Source organism: Sciurus vulgaris, assembly GCF_902686455.1.
Source record: "Sciurus vulgaris genome assembly, chromosome: 1".
In the NCBI taxonomy this organism is placed as follows: Eukaryota; Metazoa; Chordata; class Mammalia; order Rodentia; family Sciuridae; genus Sciurus; species Sciurus vulgaris.
Genome location: NC_136461.1, coordinates 112,929,539 through 112,951,824, shown reverse-complemented (window position 1 = coordinate 112,951,824; position 22,286 = coordinate 112,929,539). Strand labels below are relative to the sequence as shown.

Genomic DNA, 22,286 nt, shown 5'->3' with positions numbered 1-22,286 from the left:
ACTTTCATACATACTGCCTTGTGTGAAATCATTACAGACTGTGTTGAGAAACAGTAATATAAAAACTCTTCCAGTTCAATAATGGCAAAATCAGGCCACTTCAACATAAGCAAAGCATAATTTATACATGTTTATCATTTGTATAAGAGTTGAAAAAGAAAGAAGAGCAGAAGTAAGAGTAAGGAAGAAGCAGGGGAGGAAAAGAGATGTGTACATTATATTCTCAACTATCTATATTTGAGATTCCATTTAACTTGGTAAATAAGAAGATAACAAAAAATGTTTTTGATGACACTGGGTATTACAAACTATGGCAAGGATATGAGCTGCCCTCTATATTGAAGGACATGGGGAATGTACACAAAACTTATTAATTGACTAAGAATTCTGAAGTATTTTGTCAAGATTCTACTGAATATTGGCATTTTATGGGAAAGAAACTAAAACTGAGAATCTTGTTAGTTGCTGCAGGTCTCATGGTGATTTGGCTACTAAATGTAGTGATGTGGCCTAAATGCAGTCCTATCAAACCACACTAAGTTGTAGTTAGTGGCACCAGGACCTATGGGCTCTGAAGTGTATGTCTAAGCTGATATTAGATAGGCTATCTTTGAACACAGATACTTCAATACATAAAATTCAAACTTTGATGAGATTCCCTTCAAAATCTAACTGCAATAATATGTGATTAATATATACTTATATGTTGGCTAAGTTCCCAACACAACAGAATTCCATAAATGTTTAATCATATTTTATACTCCATGCCTAAAATGACTCATGGGAAAACATCTGTGTATCAACTGAACTCTAGTTCTTAACAGGGTGGTTATGAAATTAAAAAACCGAGTCTAAAAATGATTTCATAATAGATTTCTGTGCTTTAATTAAATTCGGATTTTCTATATTTTGCCAAAGAACAATCCAAATCTATTTATTTCTCTAGTACCTTGCACTATGTCTGGTACATACCTGGTGCTCAAGAAGTATTTTTTGTTGAACACATAAACAGATGGATAGTGTTTGGAGTACTGTTTATACAAAGAAACAATATATATTGAGAAACTACTTTGATTTCTATTATCTTTTCAGGAACAGGGAGACTTTGTTGGTTTTGGCAAAATCAAAGAACTACGTAAAGATTTAGGCCCTTTAGTATTTAGCCCTCTTCACCAAAAAGATGTAAAGGTATTGATTAGAATGATCTTTTAATATATAGAAGAAAATGTCATTATCTTAAAAAACAGGTGGAAGTTGAATTTTAAAATCCTGTCTCAAACACAGAAAAATTCCCTTCCCCAAAATTCTGCCAAGATTTAATTATATTTCAAAGATTTCTGCATTTTCTATTTCAGCGTCTTGATATATAGAACACTGGTAAGATAGCTCCCTGATCTTTGGAAATTTTCTAAGCCAAAAAGTCTTATTGCTTTTCATCAGATATGTGATATCCTATCTAGATATGAGATTATGAGTTAAGGTCAATAGCTGACTCGTTTGCACTCTTAAGTCTTACTCCAACTCAATTAATTTAAGTAGATGAACATCCCCTCATAAAAAGTATATAAAAGTACAAAATAATTCAAGTGAGCTATCAGAATCATTACAAATGGAAGTACTACCCTGTGTGAAATCATGAAAAATAACTGGAAAAATTTCAACTACATGTAAATCTGCCAAGAGAGAAATTTTCAGATGATATGAGTGGAAATTTTTTTGTTTTCTTTACTAATTTTTGACAATTTCCATTCCTATATTTATAGCAGATACAAACTAAAAACAAACTTTAAAACTTTAAGGAACACCTTAAGTAGTCCTGTCCAACAGAACTTTCTGTAGTGATGAAAATGTTCTATACCTGTGTTTCTAATATGGCAGGTACTAGTCACATATGACTACTTAGCCCTTGAATTGTGGCTAGCACAATCAAAGAACTGAATTTTAAATTTAACTTTATTTAAATGAATTTAAATATAGATTTAAAAAGCTACATGAGACTAGTAGCTGCCAAATCAAACACCATAACTCTAGGATATCAGGCAAAACAAAGCACTACTAAGCATAAATGTCTAAGCAACTGCAAAATGCAAGTTGTTACAGTTGTAAAAACAAATTGTTTTCTATTGCTAAATCACAATTAAAATAATTTATAATGTGAAAAATCTAGCTGGGTGCGGTGGGCATGCCATAATCCCAGTATCTTGGGAGGCTGAGGCAAGAGGATCTAGAGTTCAAAGCCAGTCTCAGCAACTACAAGGTACTAAGCAACTCAGTGAAACCTGTCTCTAAATAAAATACAAAATAGGGCTGGGGGATGTGGCTCAGTGTCTGAGTGCCCATGAGTTCAATCCCTGGTACTCAAAAAAAAAAAAAAAAAATCTAGCTGGACTCAGTGGCACATGCCTGTAATCCCAGCAGCTTGGGAGGCAGAAGCAAGAAGATTGCAAGTTCAAAACCAGCCTCAGCAAATTAGTGATGACCTAAAGCAACTTAGCAATAAATAAAATATTAAATATTTAAATATTTGATATTAAAAAGGGCTGGGGATGTGGCTAGGTGGTTAAGCACCCCCAGGTTCAATCCTAAGTAACCAAAAAAAAAAAAAATTCTAAATGTCAGTTCTTACAATTGTCAGTTCTTACAATTTTATCTTTAGCATATTGTAATGTTTTGTACTTCGTTTTAGTGCTTCTTTATCAAAAATAATGTTTAGTTATTATTAATAAAAATTATATCCCTATGTATGCTAGTCCAAGCTTTTTGTGTGCTAAATGGAGGACTACAACTGACTGCATCAATATCAATATGTCCCTCCTTTTTCTTTCTTTCTTATTTTTTTTTTGTTAGTTAAGTCACATATCAGGCTGTAGTGCCTTTCAAAAATGACTGGAACAATAGGTTTAAGAGGTAAAAGGGGGCATTTTATAAAAGCATTATGGAGACATTAACTTACCATGACCATTTTCCTTTGTTCGTATAGTTTCTGTAATTGGTAAGACTTTTCCTCTGCTTTGATGTAACCTTTCTTCACATCATCAACAGCCTGTCACCAAGACAAAGGCAAGGAAGAAGGGAATATGAAAATCAATTATCAAGTATATTTTTGACAAAAGTAAAGAGACAGATGCATTCCCAGAAAAACTTATATCCATTTGGATCATCACCATCACAGTGAACTGCCACATTAGTATACTTATTGGAATAACTAGTATTTAAAGAGTACTAAAGGCATGTGAAGAATTTTGTTTCTCTTATCAAGAGACAAATTCTGGCAAATTTATCCATGTGAAAACAATTAGCACTGAAATACATAATACTGTATTAAAGGTAATAATGATATGGCAAAAATGTACAGTCCAGACAGTAAGTGATATGTGTAGTCAGAACAGGAACACTTAAAGCTAATTATAGTTATCAGGAAGGACTCGGACAGACCTCCAAAGGATAGGTTGAATAAGAGAAAGTACACACTGAAGTCAAGAAACAGGAATGGGTTTGAGCTTAAAAAACATTCAGGAAAGAGATATGGCTGGTTTCAACCAAGGATACATGTGAGGGGACAATGAAAGATAATTCTGGATAGGTAGGTGAACAATAGATTACTGAAAGATCCTAAAAAGCAGGGGCAGGAATTTTAATTTAAGGAAACATTTTCAAGTAGAGAGCTTAGAGAAAAAAAGAAAAGAAAAGAAAAGAAAAAAGCAATAAATGTTTGTCTGTTTTGTTTGCAGTCCTGGGACTAGGACCCAGGGACCTTTACCACTGAGCCACAGGGTCTAAGTCACCCAGGCTGGCCTCTAATTTGCAATCCTCCTGCCTCGCCTACCAAGTAGTTCGGATTACAGACATGTGTCACCACACCTGGCAAAAATTTGTGGCTTTTTTTTGTTTTGTTTTTTAAAGACTGATTTTTGTCTGAGTACCAAATAAATTAAGCTGAGGAGAGAACTGAAGTGAGATCATAGACGCTATGGTACTTAAGGTAGAAAGCATTTCCCATAGTCTTAAGGGAAAAGAATTGGGTAATAAAATGAGTTCAGGACCAAAGCAAAGACACTAATTCAATCTTTAGCTGTCACTGTTAAGGTTTGGATGTGAGATGCCCCCCAAAGAGGCAATGAAGGAAGATTCAGAGGACAAACGATTGGATTCTAAGAGTCTTAACCCAATCAGTGAATTAATCCCTGAAGGGATTAACTGAAGTGGTAGGGTGTGGCTGGAGGAGACTGAAACTGGGGCATGGCTTTGGTGTATACATTTTGTATCTGGAGAGTGGAGATTCTGTGTCTCTCTCTCTCTGCTTTCTGATGATGTGAGCTGCTTCTCTTTGCCACACTCTTCCTCCATGATGTTCAGCCTCACCTCAAGCCCTGAGGAATGGAGTCAGCCTTCTAATAAGCCTTTTCTCCTCTATAATTGTGCTGGTCAGATCATTTAGTCACAGCAGTGAAAAAAGCTAAGAAAGTCACCTACTATAATGCACTTGGGAAAGTCACTGAAACTCTCACAGTCTGTAGAACATGAATAATAATCATCTCTCTCTCTCTCTTTTTTTTTTTTTTAGCAGTGCTGGGGTTTGAACCCAGGACTTTGTGCATGCTAGGCAAGCTCTCTACCAACTGAGCTATATCCCTAGCCCCACTCATCTCTTAAATGATACCAAAATGAAATAATAGATGTTAAGAATTTTTTAAAGTATATATAGTCACTATTAGTATCATTGGTATTAGTATCTTTAGCTGTTAAGTTCTAAGAACCACACAAGAATATCAATATCCTGCCATGGACTGTTCAGTGGAAAGATTATGCCAGTCTCTCCCTAAAATTAGCCATACAAGTGGGGCTAACTTGAGCACAGAAGATCGTAAGTACAGAGGGAATGCTCAATAAGAAATGCTATGCAATGTCCTGAAGAACCTGAACACTTGCTATTTATCATCACAAGGTTGTGCTGTTCTGGGCCAAATTTTTAAAAAAGCTGGGGCAGAAGTAAAAAGTGCAAATAACAAACATTGTTTATCCAGTTTCCATAGTTTATGGGTTTAGCATCTGCAGATTCAACCAACCACAGACAAAAAAATATTCCAAAAAATTGTGACTATACTGAACATGTACAGATGATTTTTCTTGTCATTATTCCCTAAAAGATAGAGTATAACACTGTTTACTTAGCATTTAAATTGTATCAGATATCATCTAGAGATGATTTAAACATGCAGAAGGACATGGCAGGCTACATGCAAATACTATGCCATTTTACAGAAGGGACTCCAGCATCTCAGATTTTGGAATCCATGAGTGGCGGGGTGAGTCCTGAAACAAATGCCTGAGGATACCAGGGGTGGACTATAACTTAAAGGGTTATTTAGCTAAGGGAAAAGGTTTTCTAATTTTTTCTGATGACCAAGTAAAAATACTTGCATCTATTTTATTCAAATTCCAATACCTAAAATGGTGTCTGTCTCATAATAGTACTTAAATATCTGATAAATATTTCCTCAGGGCAGAGGTGGGTCAGAGTGATTATCAACTCCAGCAAGTCTAAATGAGCTCTTTTCCACATGAGGCAATAAAATGTTCTCTCCTATTTCGTTTCAAATTAAGATTATATTGCTGGACTATCCCTGAGTGGAAAATATAAATATCACCACACTAGACTCCTTTTCTTTTTAATTAAAAAATTTTATTAAAGTAAAAATACATATAGTTTAAAATAAAACTACTACTAAAAGGCTCCTAATAAAAACAGTAGTTTGCTGGGGCTAGGGTTGTGGCTCAGTGGTAAAGTGCTTGCCTGGCTGTGAGGCACTGGGTTTGATTCTCAGCAACACATATAAATAAAATAAAGGTCCACTGACAACTAAAACAAATATTTTAAAAAATAAAAAATGAATAAAGTAAATAAAAACAGTAGTCTAATCCAGAGCTTCATTCCATAAAGGCAGCTACTTTTAAGCACCTAAAGCAGTTTTTTATGATAATCCTTCAATAATTCTAGATGTCAAGCTTACACTAATAATTTCTGACTTACCAATTTCAGACACTGTTGATTTACTGTTACAAACATTGAGCTTTAGCTCACATATAACACCCAAACACTCCTACTTCCTCTTCCCTCAATCCTTCAATAAAAATTTAATCAATTCTCTACATTATTATAAGCATGTAAACAGTATTCACAACTAAGGCACTGCTGTACTATGCCTTCCTTTCTTGCATACTGTTTTTTTTTTTTTTTTTCTGTTTCCTCTGAGGTTAACTGCTTCATGTTTTTGTTTGTAACTTTCCATTTACAAACAATATCCAGTTCTTGTCAACCACTTTACAAACAATTACCAATTCTGTCACTATTTACACAATACCAAATACCAAAACTTCTCTAGAATTATTCAAATATTTCCTAAAAATTGCTGACAGTTATCTCCTGCTGTGGTATCCTCTCCTGTTCTCTTTGTCCTTGCAGGTTTATACGTCTTGTAAAATCCCATTACTATTCTTTTTTTTTTTTTTTTTTTTTTTTGCGGTGCTGGGGATTGAACCCAGGGCCTTGTGCTTGCAAGGCAAACACTCTACCGACTGAGCTATCTCCCCAGCCCCCATTTCTATTCTTCTAGTAAACTTTAAGGCTGGGCACGGTGGTACACACCTGTAATCCCAGTGGCTCTGGAGGCTGAGTGAGGAGACTCTAGAATACAAAGCCTGCCTCAGCAATAGCAAGGCCCTAAGCAACTCAGAGAGGTGCTGTCTCTAAATAAAATACAAAATAGGATTGGGGATGTGGCTCAGTGGTTGAGTGCCTCTGAGTTCAATCCCTGGTACTCGCCCCCCCACCCCAAAAAAAACCTTTCAGGGAAGAACAGCTTAAGTGTGTGTATAATCTGCCAGGTTTATTCAGAATTTAAATATAAACTCCCATGAATTTCTTCCTTATTTAACTTAAGAAAAAGGCTCATTATCATCCTTATCTAATATTTAATGTCTCATCAATTTTAAGGTACACATTATTTCACATTCTAACATCTGAAATTGGGACATATCTTACAATCAATGATGTGTCAGTTTAATTGGCAGCTTTTTTCTTAGCAATACATAAAATAATGGTGAATCTTATAATCTATAACACTTTAGAACTGAAGAAACACAAAAGATATTCCTATCATCAAAATATAATACAAAAATAACTAAAACCTAATTAAGGGAAAATGAGTACTACCTTCCAAAAGACAATCAAAATATCATTTGAGCCCTGTACAATGTTAGTAGGAATATGTAATGATGCAATAACTACAGAAAATAGTATAGCAATTCCTCAAAAATTAAAAATAGAATTACTGCTGGGCACAGTGGCACACACCTGTAATCCCAGTGGCTTGGGAGGCTGAGGCAGAAGGATCATGAGTTCAAAGTCAGCCTCAGCAACTTAGCCAGGCCCTAAGCAACTCAGGGAGACTCTGTCTCTAAATAAAATACAAAATAGGGCTGGAGATGTGGTTCAGTGGTTGAGCGCCCAGAGTTTAATCCCCAGTACCAAAAAAAAAAAAAAAAAAGTAGAATTACTACATAATTCAGTAATGTCACTTCTAGGTATATTTTAAAAAGGGATCCCAGGGATATCTGCACACCCATGTTCAATAGCAAGCTTCACAACAACCAAGAGGTGAAAGTAAACTGAATGTCCATCCACAAATGAATGAAAAAATAATATTATAGTAAAATGAAAAACCATCATTCTACTTACATGATGTATCTAAGGTAGTCTAATTCACAGAAATAGAAGAATGGTATTTATCAAGGGTAGTGGGGAGAGAGAAATGAGAAATTGTTATCTAATGGGCAAATAGTGTCACTTTTGCAAGATGAAAAAATTCTGGAGATCTGTTGTACAATAATATTAATAAACTTAACACCACTGAACTACACACTTAAAAATGGTCAAGAGGAGCTGGGAATGTGGCTCAGTGATAGAACACTTATCTAGCATGTGCAAGGTCCGAGGTTTGATCTCTGAGTACTGTAAGCGCGCGCACACACACACACGCAAATAAATATATATTTACATATCCATATATTTACATATATTTAATAAAGTTAAATAAAATCAAATTGTATATTTTAAATATGTACAGCTTAATGTATATCAATTATACTTCAATAAAGCTGTAAAGTAATTTGAGGCAATAAGAAGAGTTCAAAAAAGCTGCTGGGTATGAGATAATGCTACAACAGTAATAGTTTTTTATATACACCTAAATATAATACTTTTTGTCTTACATATTTATAATTCAAAAAGCTATTTCACATGCTCTACCTCATCTAAATTCTAATACTCATTTAATAAAAACAACCGTGAAGTGCTACTATTCCTCTATAATATACCAGAAAACAGATTTCATCAAGGCTCTGCTATGGATTTACTATGTAAAGCTTGTACTTGAAACAAATATTCTGACTCCAAGCTAATGACTTTTTCACTCCAACAATGAAAAAATATTCCACTCATAAGAGCAATAAAAATGTAAAAATTTTGAGAATTAACTTAAGTCATATGTGAAATGAAACTACAGAACTTCATTGAGGAAAGAAAAGAGGAGTTGAGTAATTTAGCATTTAGTTGAGCATTTAGTTGGGAATAATGCATTTAATAAAAACTAATTCTTTTGTGAAATGATAAATTTAACAAAATTCCAATTGAAATAGTAACAGGGTATTTTATAAGGTGTTACAAAATGGATTAAAAATCATTTGGACAAGTAAAATGGGCAAGACTATTGTGTGTTTTAAAATAGAAAGGTGTTATATGTAGATGGATGTTGAACGTTCCCCAAAGGCTTGGTCCCCTGGGTGGCACTATTAGGAGATGAAGAAACCTTTGGGAGGTGGGGCCTTAGGTCACTGAGGTCATGCTTTCAAAGGGTACTTTAGGACCACAGTCTGTCCCTTTTTCTAAATGCTTCCTGGTTCATGACATAAGCAGTTTGCTCCATCATGCACTCCTGCCAGAGGCCCAAAGCAATCAGGATATCCAATCTTGGAATTGTAATCCAAAATAAATCTGCTCTTTAATCACCTCAGGCATTCTTTTATAGTAACATAAAGTTGACTAATACAGAGGGCTGAGCTTTGTGAAATATGAAAATGTATTATACAAATAAACAATAACCAAAATGGGGAAGTTTTTGGTACAGAGAGTGCTCCTGCAAACACAGTGGACATTCCTAAAACCCCTCCAGACTTTCTTTCAGAAGTGCAGCAAGCACCACCCTCAAAAAGTGACTAAGGCTGGGCTCAATGGCACATGCCTGTAATCCTCGTGGTTTAGGATGCTAAGGCAAGAGAATCACAAGTTCAAAGCCAGTCTCAGTGACTTAATGAGGCCCTCAGCAACTTAGCAAGATACTCTCTCAAAATTAAAAAAAAATTATAAAAGGTCTAGGGATATGGTTCAGTGATTAAGTACCCCTGGGTTCAATCCTTGGTACAAAAAAAAAAAAAAAAAAAAAAAAAAAAAAAAAAAGAAAAGAAAGAAAGAAAAAAAAGAAAAAGAAAAAGTGACCTAGTACATAAAGGGCAAAGATCCGGGTGTGGCTGCACATGACTCTAATCCCAGTGATTTCAAAGACTGAGGCAGAAGGATTGAAAGTTGGGAGTCTAGTCTGGGCAACTCAGCAAGAACCTATCCAAAATAAAAAATATATATATATATAAAAGGCTGGGGATGTAGCTCAATGTCCCTGGGTTCAATGCACAGTACCAAAAAAAGAAAGAAAGAAAAAAAAAAGGCACAGATTCTTTGTATGCCCAAGGAAGCGGCATTTATGACAGGGAAATAGAGGCACTATAGTGGGTACACTCTGCCAATTTCCCAGAAAAAGGCTACAACTCAAAGAAAGTTATGCTGAGGTTTTAGTATATTCAGCCCAAGTGCAGCCCTAAGAGAATTCTGCCTTTTAAGAGATATACACATTTTTAAAAAAATATTTTTTAGTTGTAGATGAACACAATATCTTTATTTCATTTCTTTATTTTTATGTGGTGCTGAGGATCGAACCCAGGGCCTCACACATGCTAGGCAAGAGCTCAACGACTGAGCACAACTCTAGCCCCAAGATACACAAATTTTGAATGATGAAGAGGTAAGAGAAAGGGTTAAATGATCCTGTTTTAAGTTTCATCTTTTGTTTTATTAGGGGTATGATATAATCTTGAGGTTATGGTCAGTTCACTTGGGAAAAAAATGGGGGGATGTTGAGACAAAAATAGAAGCAAAAATCAACAGAAGATCCAAAATACAGACAATCTAAGCATGCAGTATCTTTTAATTTTCCACTACTGAAGATAGTGGATATTGAATGTTCTACTATTAAAAGATGAGACACTAGCTTTCTTCCTTCTTCATTTCTGCCACATACCCATACCTTTTTCATCTTTCTCATCCTCATAATAAAGTAAAATTATAAATCTGTTAGGTCAATAGTCAGTGTTTATATGATTACTGCTCTATAAATAATGAAATTTACAGCAAAGTCACATGAGATATTTTTATTTTTCATCCCTTTTATAACATTTTGCTTTTCCTCAGCTAATTTTATCCTCTTTCATTTTTTTTTTTTTTTTACTTAATTTTCTGTGTACTTATAATTAATTTGGAGCCAGGGTATATAGCTCAGTGGTAGAGTGCATGCCTAGCATGTGTGAAGTCCAGCACTGCGGCAGGGGCAGATTCTTATTTCTATACCATTTTGTGTGGCTTCCCACCCCCCCCACCCCCCCCCCAGTCCTGGGGACTGAACTCAGGGCTTTGTAGAAGGCAAGCACTCTGCCACTGTGCTACTATACTCCTGGTCATTATGTGACTTTTTTTTTCCCCCATAAGCTCATAAGATATTTTTTGTCTCCATTCATCTTAAATTTCACAAACACATGCCTTACTGTGGACTTATTTTCATTTATTACGTTCAGCCCTGTATGGAAAATCTGTGTCTTTTCTGATATGGTAAATTTTTTGAATTGTTACAGTGATAATACCTAATCTTTTTTTTTTTTTTTTTTTTTTTTCTTTTGGAACTCTCATTATTCTGATAAGGGACTTCTTCGTCTGTCCCATTGTTTCATTATCTTCTCACATTTTTAATTTGTCTTCTCATTCTATTTTCTAGAAAACTTTCTCCAATTTATCTTCTAGTCTTCCTATTGGTTTTTCATGTGAGCTATTCACAAGTTTTAATTTCAAAAGACTTTCTTTTGTTCTCAGAATAGTCTTTTTTTATATGTAGTATTCAATTATTTTGACTGTAATTTTTTTAAACTTCCTCAGAAAATTAAAAATGTAATTTTTTTGATTTTGAAGTTCTTCTATTTTATTCCTCATTTTTATTGCTTGCTTACTTTATTGGATCTCTGTTGTTCATATGAGAGGCCTTTCGCTAACACAACTATCTGCTCATAATGAAGATTAGAAGACAACATAACTCCAGGCAAGGTGGTGCACGCCTGTAATCTCAGCAGCTTGGGAGGCTGAGGCAGGAGGATCTAGAGTTCAACGCCAGCCTCAGCAAAAGTGAGATGTTAAGCAACTCAGTGAGACCCTGTCTCTACATAAAATACAAAATAGGGCTGGGGATGTGGCTCAGTTGTAGAGTACTCCTGAGTTTAATCCCCAGTACCAAAAAAAAAAAAAAAAAAATTAAAAATAGTATCTGTTATGTGGTTCTGCTGTAAATTTCATTATTAATAGAACAATAATAATATAAACACTGACCTAACAGATATTATAATTTGACTCTATTATGGGGATGAAAGATGAAAAAGGGACAGGTACAGTGTGCCCACCTTGTAATCTCTGCAGCTTGGGAAGCTGAGGCAGGAGGATTACAGGTTCAAAACTAGCCTCAGCAACTTAGCAAGACCCTGTTTTCAAAATAAAAAAAATTTTTTTTAAACGGATTCAGTGGTTAAGAACCCCTGGGTTTAATCCCTGGTACCTTTAAGAAAAAAAAAAATATATATATATATATTTATATGTAAATATATATATTTATATGTGTATATATATGAATACACACACACATATACATATACACACACAGATGAATGAAAAGGGTATGGATATGTGATGGAAATGGGGGAGGAAGAAACTTAGTGTCTCATCTTTGATGGTAGAAAAGGTATACTGCATGACCTGAAAAATAAAGTAGAAACAATATAATTCCTTGGTTTTTCTGTGTTGGAGCTGGTCATAAAGAAATTCTTGAGCCAGGTGCAGTAATACATACCTACAATCCCACTATCTCACCAGCTTAGGATGGTGAAGCAAGAGGATTGCAAGATCAAGGCCAACCTCAGCAAACTTAGTGAGACCCTGTCTCAAAATTAAAAATATTAAAAAATTCTCTAATAATAAGACCTCCATTTCAGACAGGGTCCTGACCCATGTCTATCAGAAAGGAATGCTGCACAGAGATGCCAAGAAGCATTTGAACAGACAAGCCTTGCTGGGTATTCCCTCTCAGTCTATTAGCATTAGATTATAGTATTTTTGTCCAATTGCATTTTGACACGGTTGTCTATACTTCAATCATGCCCATGCAATGAAGTCACCACAAAAACCCAAAGGAGAGGGTTCTGGGAGCTTCGGGCTAATGAATACATGGAGATTTCATAGGGAGGTAAACAGAAACTTATCTACATGCCAGAAGTGGGGAACACTCCAACTCAGAAGGATGGAACCTGCACTCCAGACCTTTCCAGACCTTGCCCTATATGACTCTCCATTTCATGCTTATTGGTAACCTTTAAAATTTGTTTTTAATAAGTCAGTAAACATTAAGTAAAGTGTTTCCCTGAGTTCTGTGAGCTGCTCTAGGTGGTCATGGGACCTCCTACCTGTAGCTGGTTGGTCAGAAGTTTCAGAGGCCAGGATTTGTAACTGGGTCTAAAGAGGGGGGGCACACTTGGGGACTGAGGCCATGACCTGTGGGATCCTGATGTTATCTCCAGGTAGAAAGCCTTGGAACTGAATTAAATTTAACAATGTGCAGCTGGTATCCACTGCAGAATTGTTTGCTTGCTAGTGAGGAGAAACTGTGGTGTGAAAGCAGAGGGAAAATGAGAAGTTTGTTTTTCCCACACAGTATATATAATATTGATGAAAAAACTTTTTGAACAGGTACCTAACCATAATGTTCATTTTCTGTTGTTTAAAATAATATTTTAGGGCTGGGGAGATAGCTCAGCTGGTAGAGTGCTTGTCTTGCAAGCACAAGGCCCTGAGTTCGATCCCCAGTACCGCAAAAAAAAAAAAAAAAAAGAGCTTAAAATAATATTTTACTTCTAAAACTTATTATTATATCTTTTGTGAAATAGGATAGAACATTTTATAAATATAACTCAGACCAAGGAACAAAGTGGCTTACCCAAGGATTCACAATGAATTGGCAAATTACCAACTACAACAGAGAAAAAGAAACCAGGCTTTTCAGGAAGATCAATTCACCCACCTGATGAAAGAAATAGGTAACAGCAAGGTCATTATCATTTAAGAGGATTTCTTCTTCTGTCGTAAAAAGCCACTTTCGAATGGTCAGGCAGGTGCCTGGCACAGCTGATGTATAATTCTGAACGTAGAGTTTATGAGGAAATTCATTAGGAGCCAGCTTACGTACTAAAGAAAAGACAAAACAAAGAAAGCTGATATATAAGGAATTTCCTTAGTATAAACTACGGTAGGTCAAGAATGGTATGTTATAGGGCTAGGGATATAGCTCAGTTGGTAGTGTGCTTGCCTAGCAAAAACAAGGCCCTGGGTTCGATCCCCAGCACCACCAAAAAAAAAAAAAAAAAAAAAAAAAAAAAAAGATTGGTATGTTATAATTGACCAGAGCATCAGCTCAACCTTATCAAGGAGCTCTGCCATGGCAGCACAAATAACCATTTACCTAGCTAAATATATCCCTGCTACTATAACTATGGCCAATCAAGCCTCAAATTGACTGAAATTTATCACTTGAATGGGAGGGTCCTTCATTAACATGATGACTCTGCAAACAGCATGAACTCCAAACTGAGTTAAAATACTTGATTCATTATCTGAACATCTTCAGAGAAAGCCTCGCCTCTTACCCAACTATGGCATTTACAATCTCTCCTGTTGGCCATTCTCAATGAATTTTTATTAAGAACTGAAAAGTTCTTCCCATCCCCCCCCCCCCCCCTAAGGCTTTTATCACAGAAAAAAATTGTTCTGAATAACATTACTTCTCCCTAACAGTATACAGCAGGATAAAACACCACCACTTTAATTCTATATTGCCTTTTCCCAGTTTTATTCTCTTGATGTCTATTTGGCTTTAAAACATTATGAAAGACAGATTTAATATTTCTCATTTTATACAAAGTGAAACTCCAAGCTTAAAAAGGGATGAGATTAGAACCCAAGTATATTAGTACCTAGTATCCTAGGTATTCTAGCATCCTTTGTAACATAATTTACATCTGCCTAGTTAGGCTGTTGAGAGTTGGGAAGAAAATAATAATAGGGACATGACTGCTTTGGAGGAATCAAAGTTGTTCTACTTGACCTGGGATGGCAAGGCTACCCAAGTCTACTACCCCTTCTCCTGGGATGAGGAAGGTCTGATCAATCAATATTATTGATGACATTTTCTAGTCTTAACCCTGTGTTTGTAGGATGTGGAAGAGACCCATGAACTGTATGAAATCCATGTCCTTCAGAGCAAGCACTCAGACACCCTCCCCTGTGTAGTCTCAATGCAACTCAGGTAACCACCATCCCTAACTTTTATAAAATAAAAAATTCCTGTCATCATGGAACATGATTTTCTAGGAAGAGGAAATTTATTCACACAGAAATTTAAACATAAGCATTAAAACAAAGGCTTTTAAGAAATGTTATCTCTAACTTCTGAAAATGAAAAACTGTTCTTAAAAGTCTTTACAAAAAGCATAAATTATATTGAAACCACATGTGACCAAATAGAACTTCCCCTTTTTAAGGCTGTTTCATTACAATATATGAATTTTGAACCTCTGATTTAGAAGAACTTCATGAAAGTACCTAATTCAGTGCTGTGTGAAAACCTTCATGTACTGACAAAAGAGGAAGAAAGATCAACAGCAATCATGCATCTTTATGACCAGGCCTAACAGAATTGGCCTGGTCAGTTATTGCAGATAGGCCAGATGAGTGGCATCTTGCTTTGTCTTCAACTATTTTCTATTCAACAGTATTAGACTAAAATACACAATAAAACAATATTAGCCACTAGCACTTACCAAAGGAATGATTGATCACTTCAAATAAGGCAAAGTAATTCACTGTCGTACTGTCCATGCCAACCTTTGCTGCAATAGCCTAAAGTTTAAGCAGGAGAGAATGAATGGTTTCAGGAAAACTAAATCAGACAATGCTACAGGGAAAGGCAGGTATGTATATGGCACACACATGGAGAGAGGAAAGGGAGAGGTCTGGTTATTTTGGTTTCATAAAACTAACATGGTTCACAGCTATCCTTTATTATATCCTGGGATTGAACCCAGGGGCACTTTACCATGAGCTATATCCCCAGCGTTTTTTTTTTCCTAAGTAGCCGAGTCTCACTAAATTACTGAGGCTGGTTTCAAACTTGTGATCCTCCTGCCTCAGCCTTCTGAGTTGCTGGGAGTGTAATACACACCTGTGCCACCATGCCCAGCCAGAGCTATCCTTTGCAAGCGTACATGCACATATGCATACAAATATATCAAGAAAAGGAAAAAAAATTTCTTTATATAACCTAGCTGTGATCTGAGTTTCTCCTTTCCAATACAAGCTAGTAACAGTTCTTTTTAATATCAGTTTTCCTCTTTGAAATCTCACACAAAGATCTTTTTCAATATCTTATAAGAAATGTACTTGGTAAATACATGAAAATAGAAAATGTTATGACAAGAGGCATTTTAAACAAGGATCAGTTCTTCTCTCTAGGAACTAAGTAAGGTCTTAACGTGACAGAAAAAAAAAATTGAAGGCTCCATGTGCAAATTTCAGAATGAAAATTGAAATTACATACAAACAACAAAGCAAAAAACAAACAGTAGTAACAAAATCCCTTTTCAGTATCAATCCCAATATAAATAATGTATTAACTGAATAAGATAAAACTTTTGACTATGAGTACCCTGGTAAAGCAAACATAATTATATCCCTTCTTCTCCTATGTCTCACATATCAAGCCTAAGTTCATCACCGATATGATAAAAGAACTATGAATTAAAAGTGCTGTAAATTACCATTTTGTACTGAACTGACAAGAAACTGAAATGCACTCAAGGTTTAGAAAATGATTTCTAGCTAGAAGTCTTAGTAACAGCACAAGAGGAAAAGTGTGGGAAAAAAATCTAGGCCTAAAAAAACACTTAGAAAAGACACAAAACAAAAAACATTAACAATCCATACTATAGAAACAAGCATTTTTCTTGCCATTACTCCACTGTTGTATAATTTTCAAAAATGCCTGTTTTTTTTTAATATTTTTAGATATTCTACATATGTTCTTTGCCATGATATACAATATATGAATACATGTATGAGAGAAAGATTTTTTTGTTTGCTACAAAGGAGAAGTAAGCACAGATATCCAAAAACCTGCTTATCTCCCTGAAAATTGTGATTGAATTAGGATTAAAGGCAAACAAAAAGGACTAGAAGTAAGGATTATACCCAGCACATGATCTTTAAATACCGTTTTTCACTAAAAAGAACCAAGATTCCTTAGGGAAATGATTTTTCATAGATGTAGGGTAAGAAATGTACAAAGATGAGCATAGGACATCTTGTTATACAAAAAGGAAGGATGCCATCATAAATTAATGGATTGCATCCAGAGTATACGGTTGCAGACATGAAGGAATTTCAAGGTCAAAAATGGAATCATCTTACAGGCATGGTGGCATAAGCCTGTAATCCCAGCAGCTTGGGAGGCTGAGGCAGAGTTCAAAGTCAGCCTCAACAACTTAGCGAGACCCTGTCTCCATACAAAAAAGGGTTGGGGTTGTGACTCAGTGGTTAAGCACCCCTAGGTTCAACCCCTGGTACCAAAAAAAGTAATCATTTGAGCCTCAAAGAAATAATATATGATTAAATCACATCTGATTTACAAAACCTATAAGATATTAAAAAATAAAATGTAATGTGAGTGCTAATTCACAATAACGGGGGGGCTAGGAAAGAATAGAGTTATTCTGAATTAGGTAGAGGGGAGTGAAGGGAGGTTGGGGGGGTCTGGGAATAGGAAGGAGAGTAGACTGAATCAGACATTATTACCCTATGTATATATATGACTGGTAGAATTCTACATCATGTACAACCAGAAGAATGAGAAATTATACTCCATCTATGTATGATGTATCAAAGTGCATTCTATTGTCATGTATTAGACATAATTTTAAATTAGGATAAATTTAAAAATAATAATAATAAAAATAAATAAGTAAATAAATAAATGTAACAATATCTCATTGGACATCATTGGAATCAACTAGGGCCCCAATTCTTTACATTAAAAATTGGCAATAAAAGGAAAGAAATATTTATCCTCTCCCACAAACTGCATTTTAGGATAAGTAAACAACCTTAGTTGATAATAAAAAGTTATATACAAAAGAACTTTAGCTAATAAAATATAAAGAAATGAGATAATTAGAAAACCAGAACTATGCAACCTTTATGAAATCACTGGTTAAGGTAATAGTTCTGGATACACTCATTTGATAAAAGATCAATGGGCAACTTTACAATGCAAAAATCAGGTTATTACCACTAAACCTACTGATTTTTCTTGTTACCACTAAAAGGGGAATAACCATATATTGTGTACTGCCTGCTGTGAAGCAATATGATATACATAACACCAATTATGGTATTTGTACCAAAAAAGCAGAGCCTGAAACTAATTAAGCCACTAGAAGAAAACTCATTTATAAAAAATATAGGTAGTGGGCTGGGGATGAAGTTCAATGATAGAGCACTTGCCTACCACATATGAGGCACTGGGTTTGATCTCCAGCACCACATACAAAAAAAAAAAGAAAGAAGCAAAACAAAGGCATTGTGTTAAGAAAAAGACATATGGGCAGAAAGAAGGACATATTAAATGGCACTACAAGGAAACAACAGATAAATTCAGAATGTGGGACGTTCCACAGTACACTCACCCAATTTCTGCAACAAAACAATGGTGTGGAAAAAGTTGAGGAGGGCAAGAGGGACTGCTCTATATTAAAAAAAAAAAAAAAAATCTATATATGTGTGTGTGTGTGTGTCAAATGTGATATAAGAACTTTGTTTAGATCCAGATTTTTAACAAACCAACTATAAAAATTCACTTTCAGATAAACAGAAAAATCTGACTATGGAAAGAAAATGGTGCTAATTTTTTAGGTTTGATAATGTTATTGTGCTTATGTAAAAAGAATGTTCATATTTTTTAGAGGTATACTGAAGCACACATAGGTAATAACATAGGTTTTGCTTGAAACCCTTAAATGTAAAGGAAAAAAGGACATATGGTACAAATGTGGCAAAATCTTGATAATTATTAAATATAAGTGGTGAGGACTGGGAATGTAGTTCAGTGGTAGAGTACTTGCTTAGTACACACAAGGCCTTGTGTTCAAACCATAGGACTAGAAGGAATGAAAGAGAGAGGGGAGGGACGGAGGGAGGAAGGAAGAAAGACTGGTTTTAAAAAAGAGTATATGGATGCCAAGTACAGTGGCACATGCCTATAATCCCACAGAGAGGGGAAGCTGAGGCAGAAAGATCACAAGTCCAAGGCCAGCTTCAGTAACTTAGCAAGACCTTATCTCCAAACTTCAAAAACATTCTTAAAAAGAAGGGGATGTAACTCAGTGATAAAGCACTCTTGGGTTCAATTCCCAGCACCTAAATAAATAAATAAATAAATAAAATGGTATATGGAGATCTGTTTACAATTCTGTTTTCATGTAACTAAAAAGAATAGTACAATCAACAAAAGGAAGGGCATTAGTTCCTATACCTTGGGATATTTACTGTTCTATCCTTTCAAGGAGGGCAAAGTTCTTTTATATTAATAATAATAATTTAATAAACTTTATATTAATTCATTTAATCTATGTTTCTTAGTTTCACACTATCCAATGTCAAATCGATGTGTTCAAGTTTAACTTACCTGATATACTTGGTCTGTAGTACTGTTCTTTTTAACTCTGACTGTAACTGTTGTTCCATCTGGTAATGCTACTCTCAGCTCTACATCAGACACACCATTGTAGTTCTGGGGAAAAAGACACAGAGAAAGAATTTATGACCCAGTATATCCTAATTTTCCATTAACATGCTAACTAAACAATAATCTAAACATGTGACAGAGAGGAAGTGAGTTTCAATAAAAAGGGGAAAACAACATCTTAAAAGTCAATATACAAGTCATAAAGCTGACTTCAGGCTGCAGCAGAAGTTAATCTTTAAGATGAAAAGGGAAAAAAGGAAGCATATTGAAGCCAATGTGTTCACATTTCAAAACAGAAAATCATGTGAAGCAGTCTAGGTCAAACACTGATGAGATTTTTGGTTTCACTCACATCACCCATTCAGAATTCACAAATGAGAAAGAAAAACAACCCAAAGCAGTAATTTCAAGCAAATATTCTTTGGTTTTAAGGGTTAGGCATATAGACTAGCTCAAGGTGTGTATCCTAGTTCTTTCTGGAACTCTGAAATAATCAGTGCATTTTGTAAAGGAAAAATGGACTTGGTTTTGAACTAGGTCTAATGCCTAATTTTCTTCTAGCAAAGAGGTAAACGATTTTTATTCTCTTTAATTCAACAGAAATACTTAGGGTGGGTGTGCGCAGCTCAGTGGTAGAGTGCTTGCCTAGTATGTGTGAAGCCCTGGGTTTGATCCCCAGCACCAAAAAACAAACAAACAAAAAAATCACCTCTTAACTGCTTTTGATGACTAATCCATTTCTCTTAACAAATTTTTGGCTTGTAATTTTTATTAGAGAGAAATAACTATTTAGCAATAAGTCCATCTTCATTCATCACTTTTTAAAAAATTATTATTCATTGCCTAAAACCATCCTAAGAATTACATCAGTCTCCCCTTCCTCCCACTGGATTACAGAAGGATCGTTCTAAATCCTATAATGCCTTTTTCTTCTTCATTAATCACTTATCATACATTGTGGTCACATCTTTTGCAGTATGAGGTGCTACTGCAAACTAGCATGAATTTTCTTCTTCCTTTCTTTTTTTTCCTGGTACCAGGGATTGAATCCAGGGGTGCTTAACCACTGAGCTACATCCCCAGCCCTTTTCATTTTTTATTTTGAGACAAGGTCTCCCTAATTTGCTTAGGCTGGCCTAGAACTTGTGATCCTCCTGCCTCTGCCTCCAAGTTGCTGGGATTATAAGCTGCACCACCATGCCCATGAGCCTAATTTTCTTTTTCTTTCTTCATAACTTCACAGATAGAAGATTCATTCTTACCATGATCTTAGGCAACCTTAACACATGATTTTTTTTAAAAAGGATTTTCTTATTGTGAAGAACTTTTACTCTTTTGAACTTAAAGAAGCACTCTGACTCCTTTTTGGATATATCTGAATTGCCAGCATCACTACTCTTGTGCTTTGAGGACTTTATTAAGTAAAATAGAATACTTGAATATAAGCATTGTGATATCAGGGCACTCAATCTGATAACTGACCCAGCTACTAAGTGGCTAACATGGCAGGTGGCATTAATAGAGTGCATATGCTAGACAAAGGATGATTCAGATCCCGGTGGCACAGGCTTCATCATGCTACTCAGAATGGCACACAATTTAAAACATATGAATGTTTGTTTCTGGAATTTTATATTTAATATTTTCAGACCATGGGTGACACGGTACTGAAACTATAAAAAGCGAAACCATGGATAAGGGGGGACCGTTGTACTTAATTATAAGCCCTTGTCTGGAAGAAACTTATAATCTAGTTAGGAAAACAAGGCACATACATATAAAATAACTAGTGAATATACATTGGTATTACATATTCATTCTTCTATTCAATTAATATTTATTAAGCACCTACAACATGCTTGATGCTGTGGTAAGGCACTGTAATATAAGATGATCAAGATGTAGCTCTTACCTACAGGTAGCTCACACTCTTGTAAGCTAAAATATAAAGTGACAAACTGATTATATGTATAAAAATTAGAGACTGAGACTGCAATAAAGTAATAACTGAGTGGTACTAACTGCAGAAATTCTTGATGAAAGGAAAAATTGAAAACCTGAGTCATTAGGGAAGGCTTCAAAGAGAAGGCGGACCTGAAATGAGGTCTTAAGGATAAATAAGCAGGATATGTATTGAAAAGGAGGTAAAAGAAACATAGTCATTTAGAGTTTATTGCAATTCAATCCATAATTGATATCTTTAATTTATTTTCCCCCATAAGGTGTTAAGAGGAAAAATGATTATTAAAGGGGGTATGCACCTACCTCATCTGATTCTGACAGGAATTCCTGCATGATATCACTCTCACCAATGACTCGTATTGAACACACTGGAAAACAAAGACAGAATCTAGCTTAAGGCCCCAAAATCAAGAACATAGCAAGGTTTAAATTCAAATCATTAGTAACAAGGAATGAGAAAGCAGCATGTACCCCTGGTGTATGAGATTTTTAAGGCATAACATACATTCATCTAATTATGATCTAAAACAGAGGAATAATGGAAAATACAAAGATATAGGCTGCTAAAAATATTAAACCTATCCAGGAAAAAAAAATGAAAGTACTGTAAATCTACTGTGTATTCTTGTGTGACCTATTAATATCCTAAAACAACAGAACATGAGGGAAGAGAGACAGTGGAAGAGAAAGGTCAATTAAGAATAAACCAAATGTAAAACTAAAACACAAAAGGAAAAATATCTATTTGGCCTAGGAACAGGTCAGAGAAACTTTTAACTAAGTATTAAGCTGAGTATATCATTTTACTTCACTGACTAGCTTCAAAACAATAATCAAAAAGGGGGGGGGGGCAGAGAGCAAGGGAGGGAAGGAATAAAGAAGGGTGGGAGAGCAAAGAAAGGAAGGAGGATAGAAAGCAGGCATATAGATAGCTAATCGTCTAAGTCTATGAAAGTTAATTTCCTGATACTCTCATGAGGATGGTAAATTACACTGATGATTTTACTTCATTTGATTAAAAAAAAAATGCACCCTTTTTCATTTCCCTAGGGCTGT

General features: G+C 35.2%; 1 protein-coding gene across 1 annotated transcript in view; it reads right to left on the bottom strand.

Annotated features, from left to right (window-relative positions):
• Window positions 1–22,286, bottom strand: part of SNX27 (sorting nexin 27) — a 68,514-nt gene that overhangs the window by 7,416 nt on the left and 38,812 nt on the right. Inside the window, exons 4-8 of the mRNA XM_079155327.1 lie at window positions 21,534–21,598; window positions 19,209–19,313; window positions 15,292–15,370; window positions 13,497–13,660; window positions 2,954–3,043 (exon numbers count right to left, since the gene is read on the bottom strand). Coding sequence (XP_079011453.1) covers window positions 2,954–3,043; window positions 13,497–13,660; window positions 15,292–15,370; window positions 19,209–19,313; window positions 21,534–21,598 — 503 coding nt within the window. The remainder of the gene's footprint in view (window positions 1–2,953; window positions 3,044–13,496; window positions 13,661–15,291; window positions 15,371–19,208; window positions 19,314–21,533; window positions 21,599–22,286) is intronic.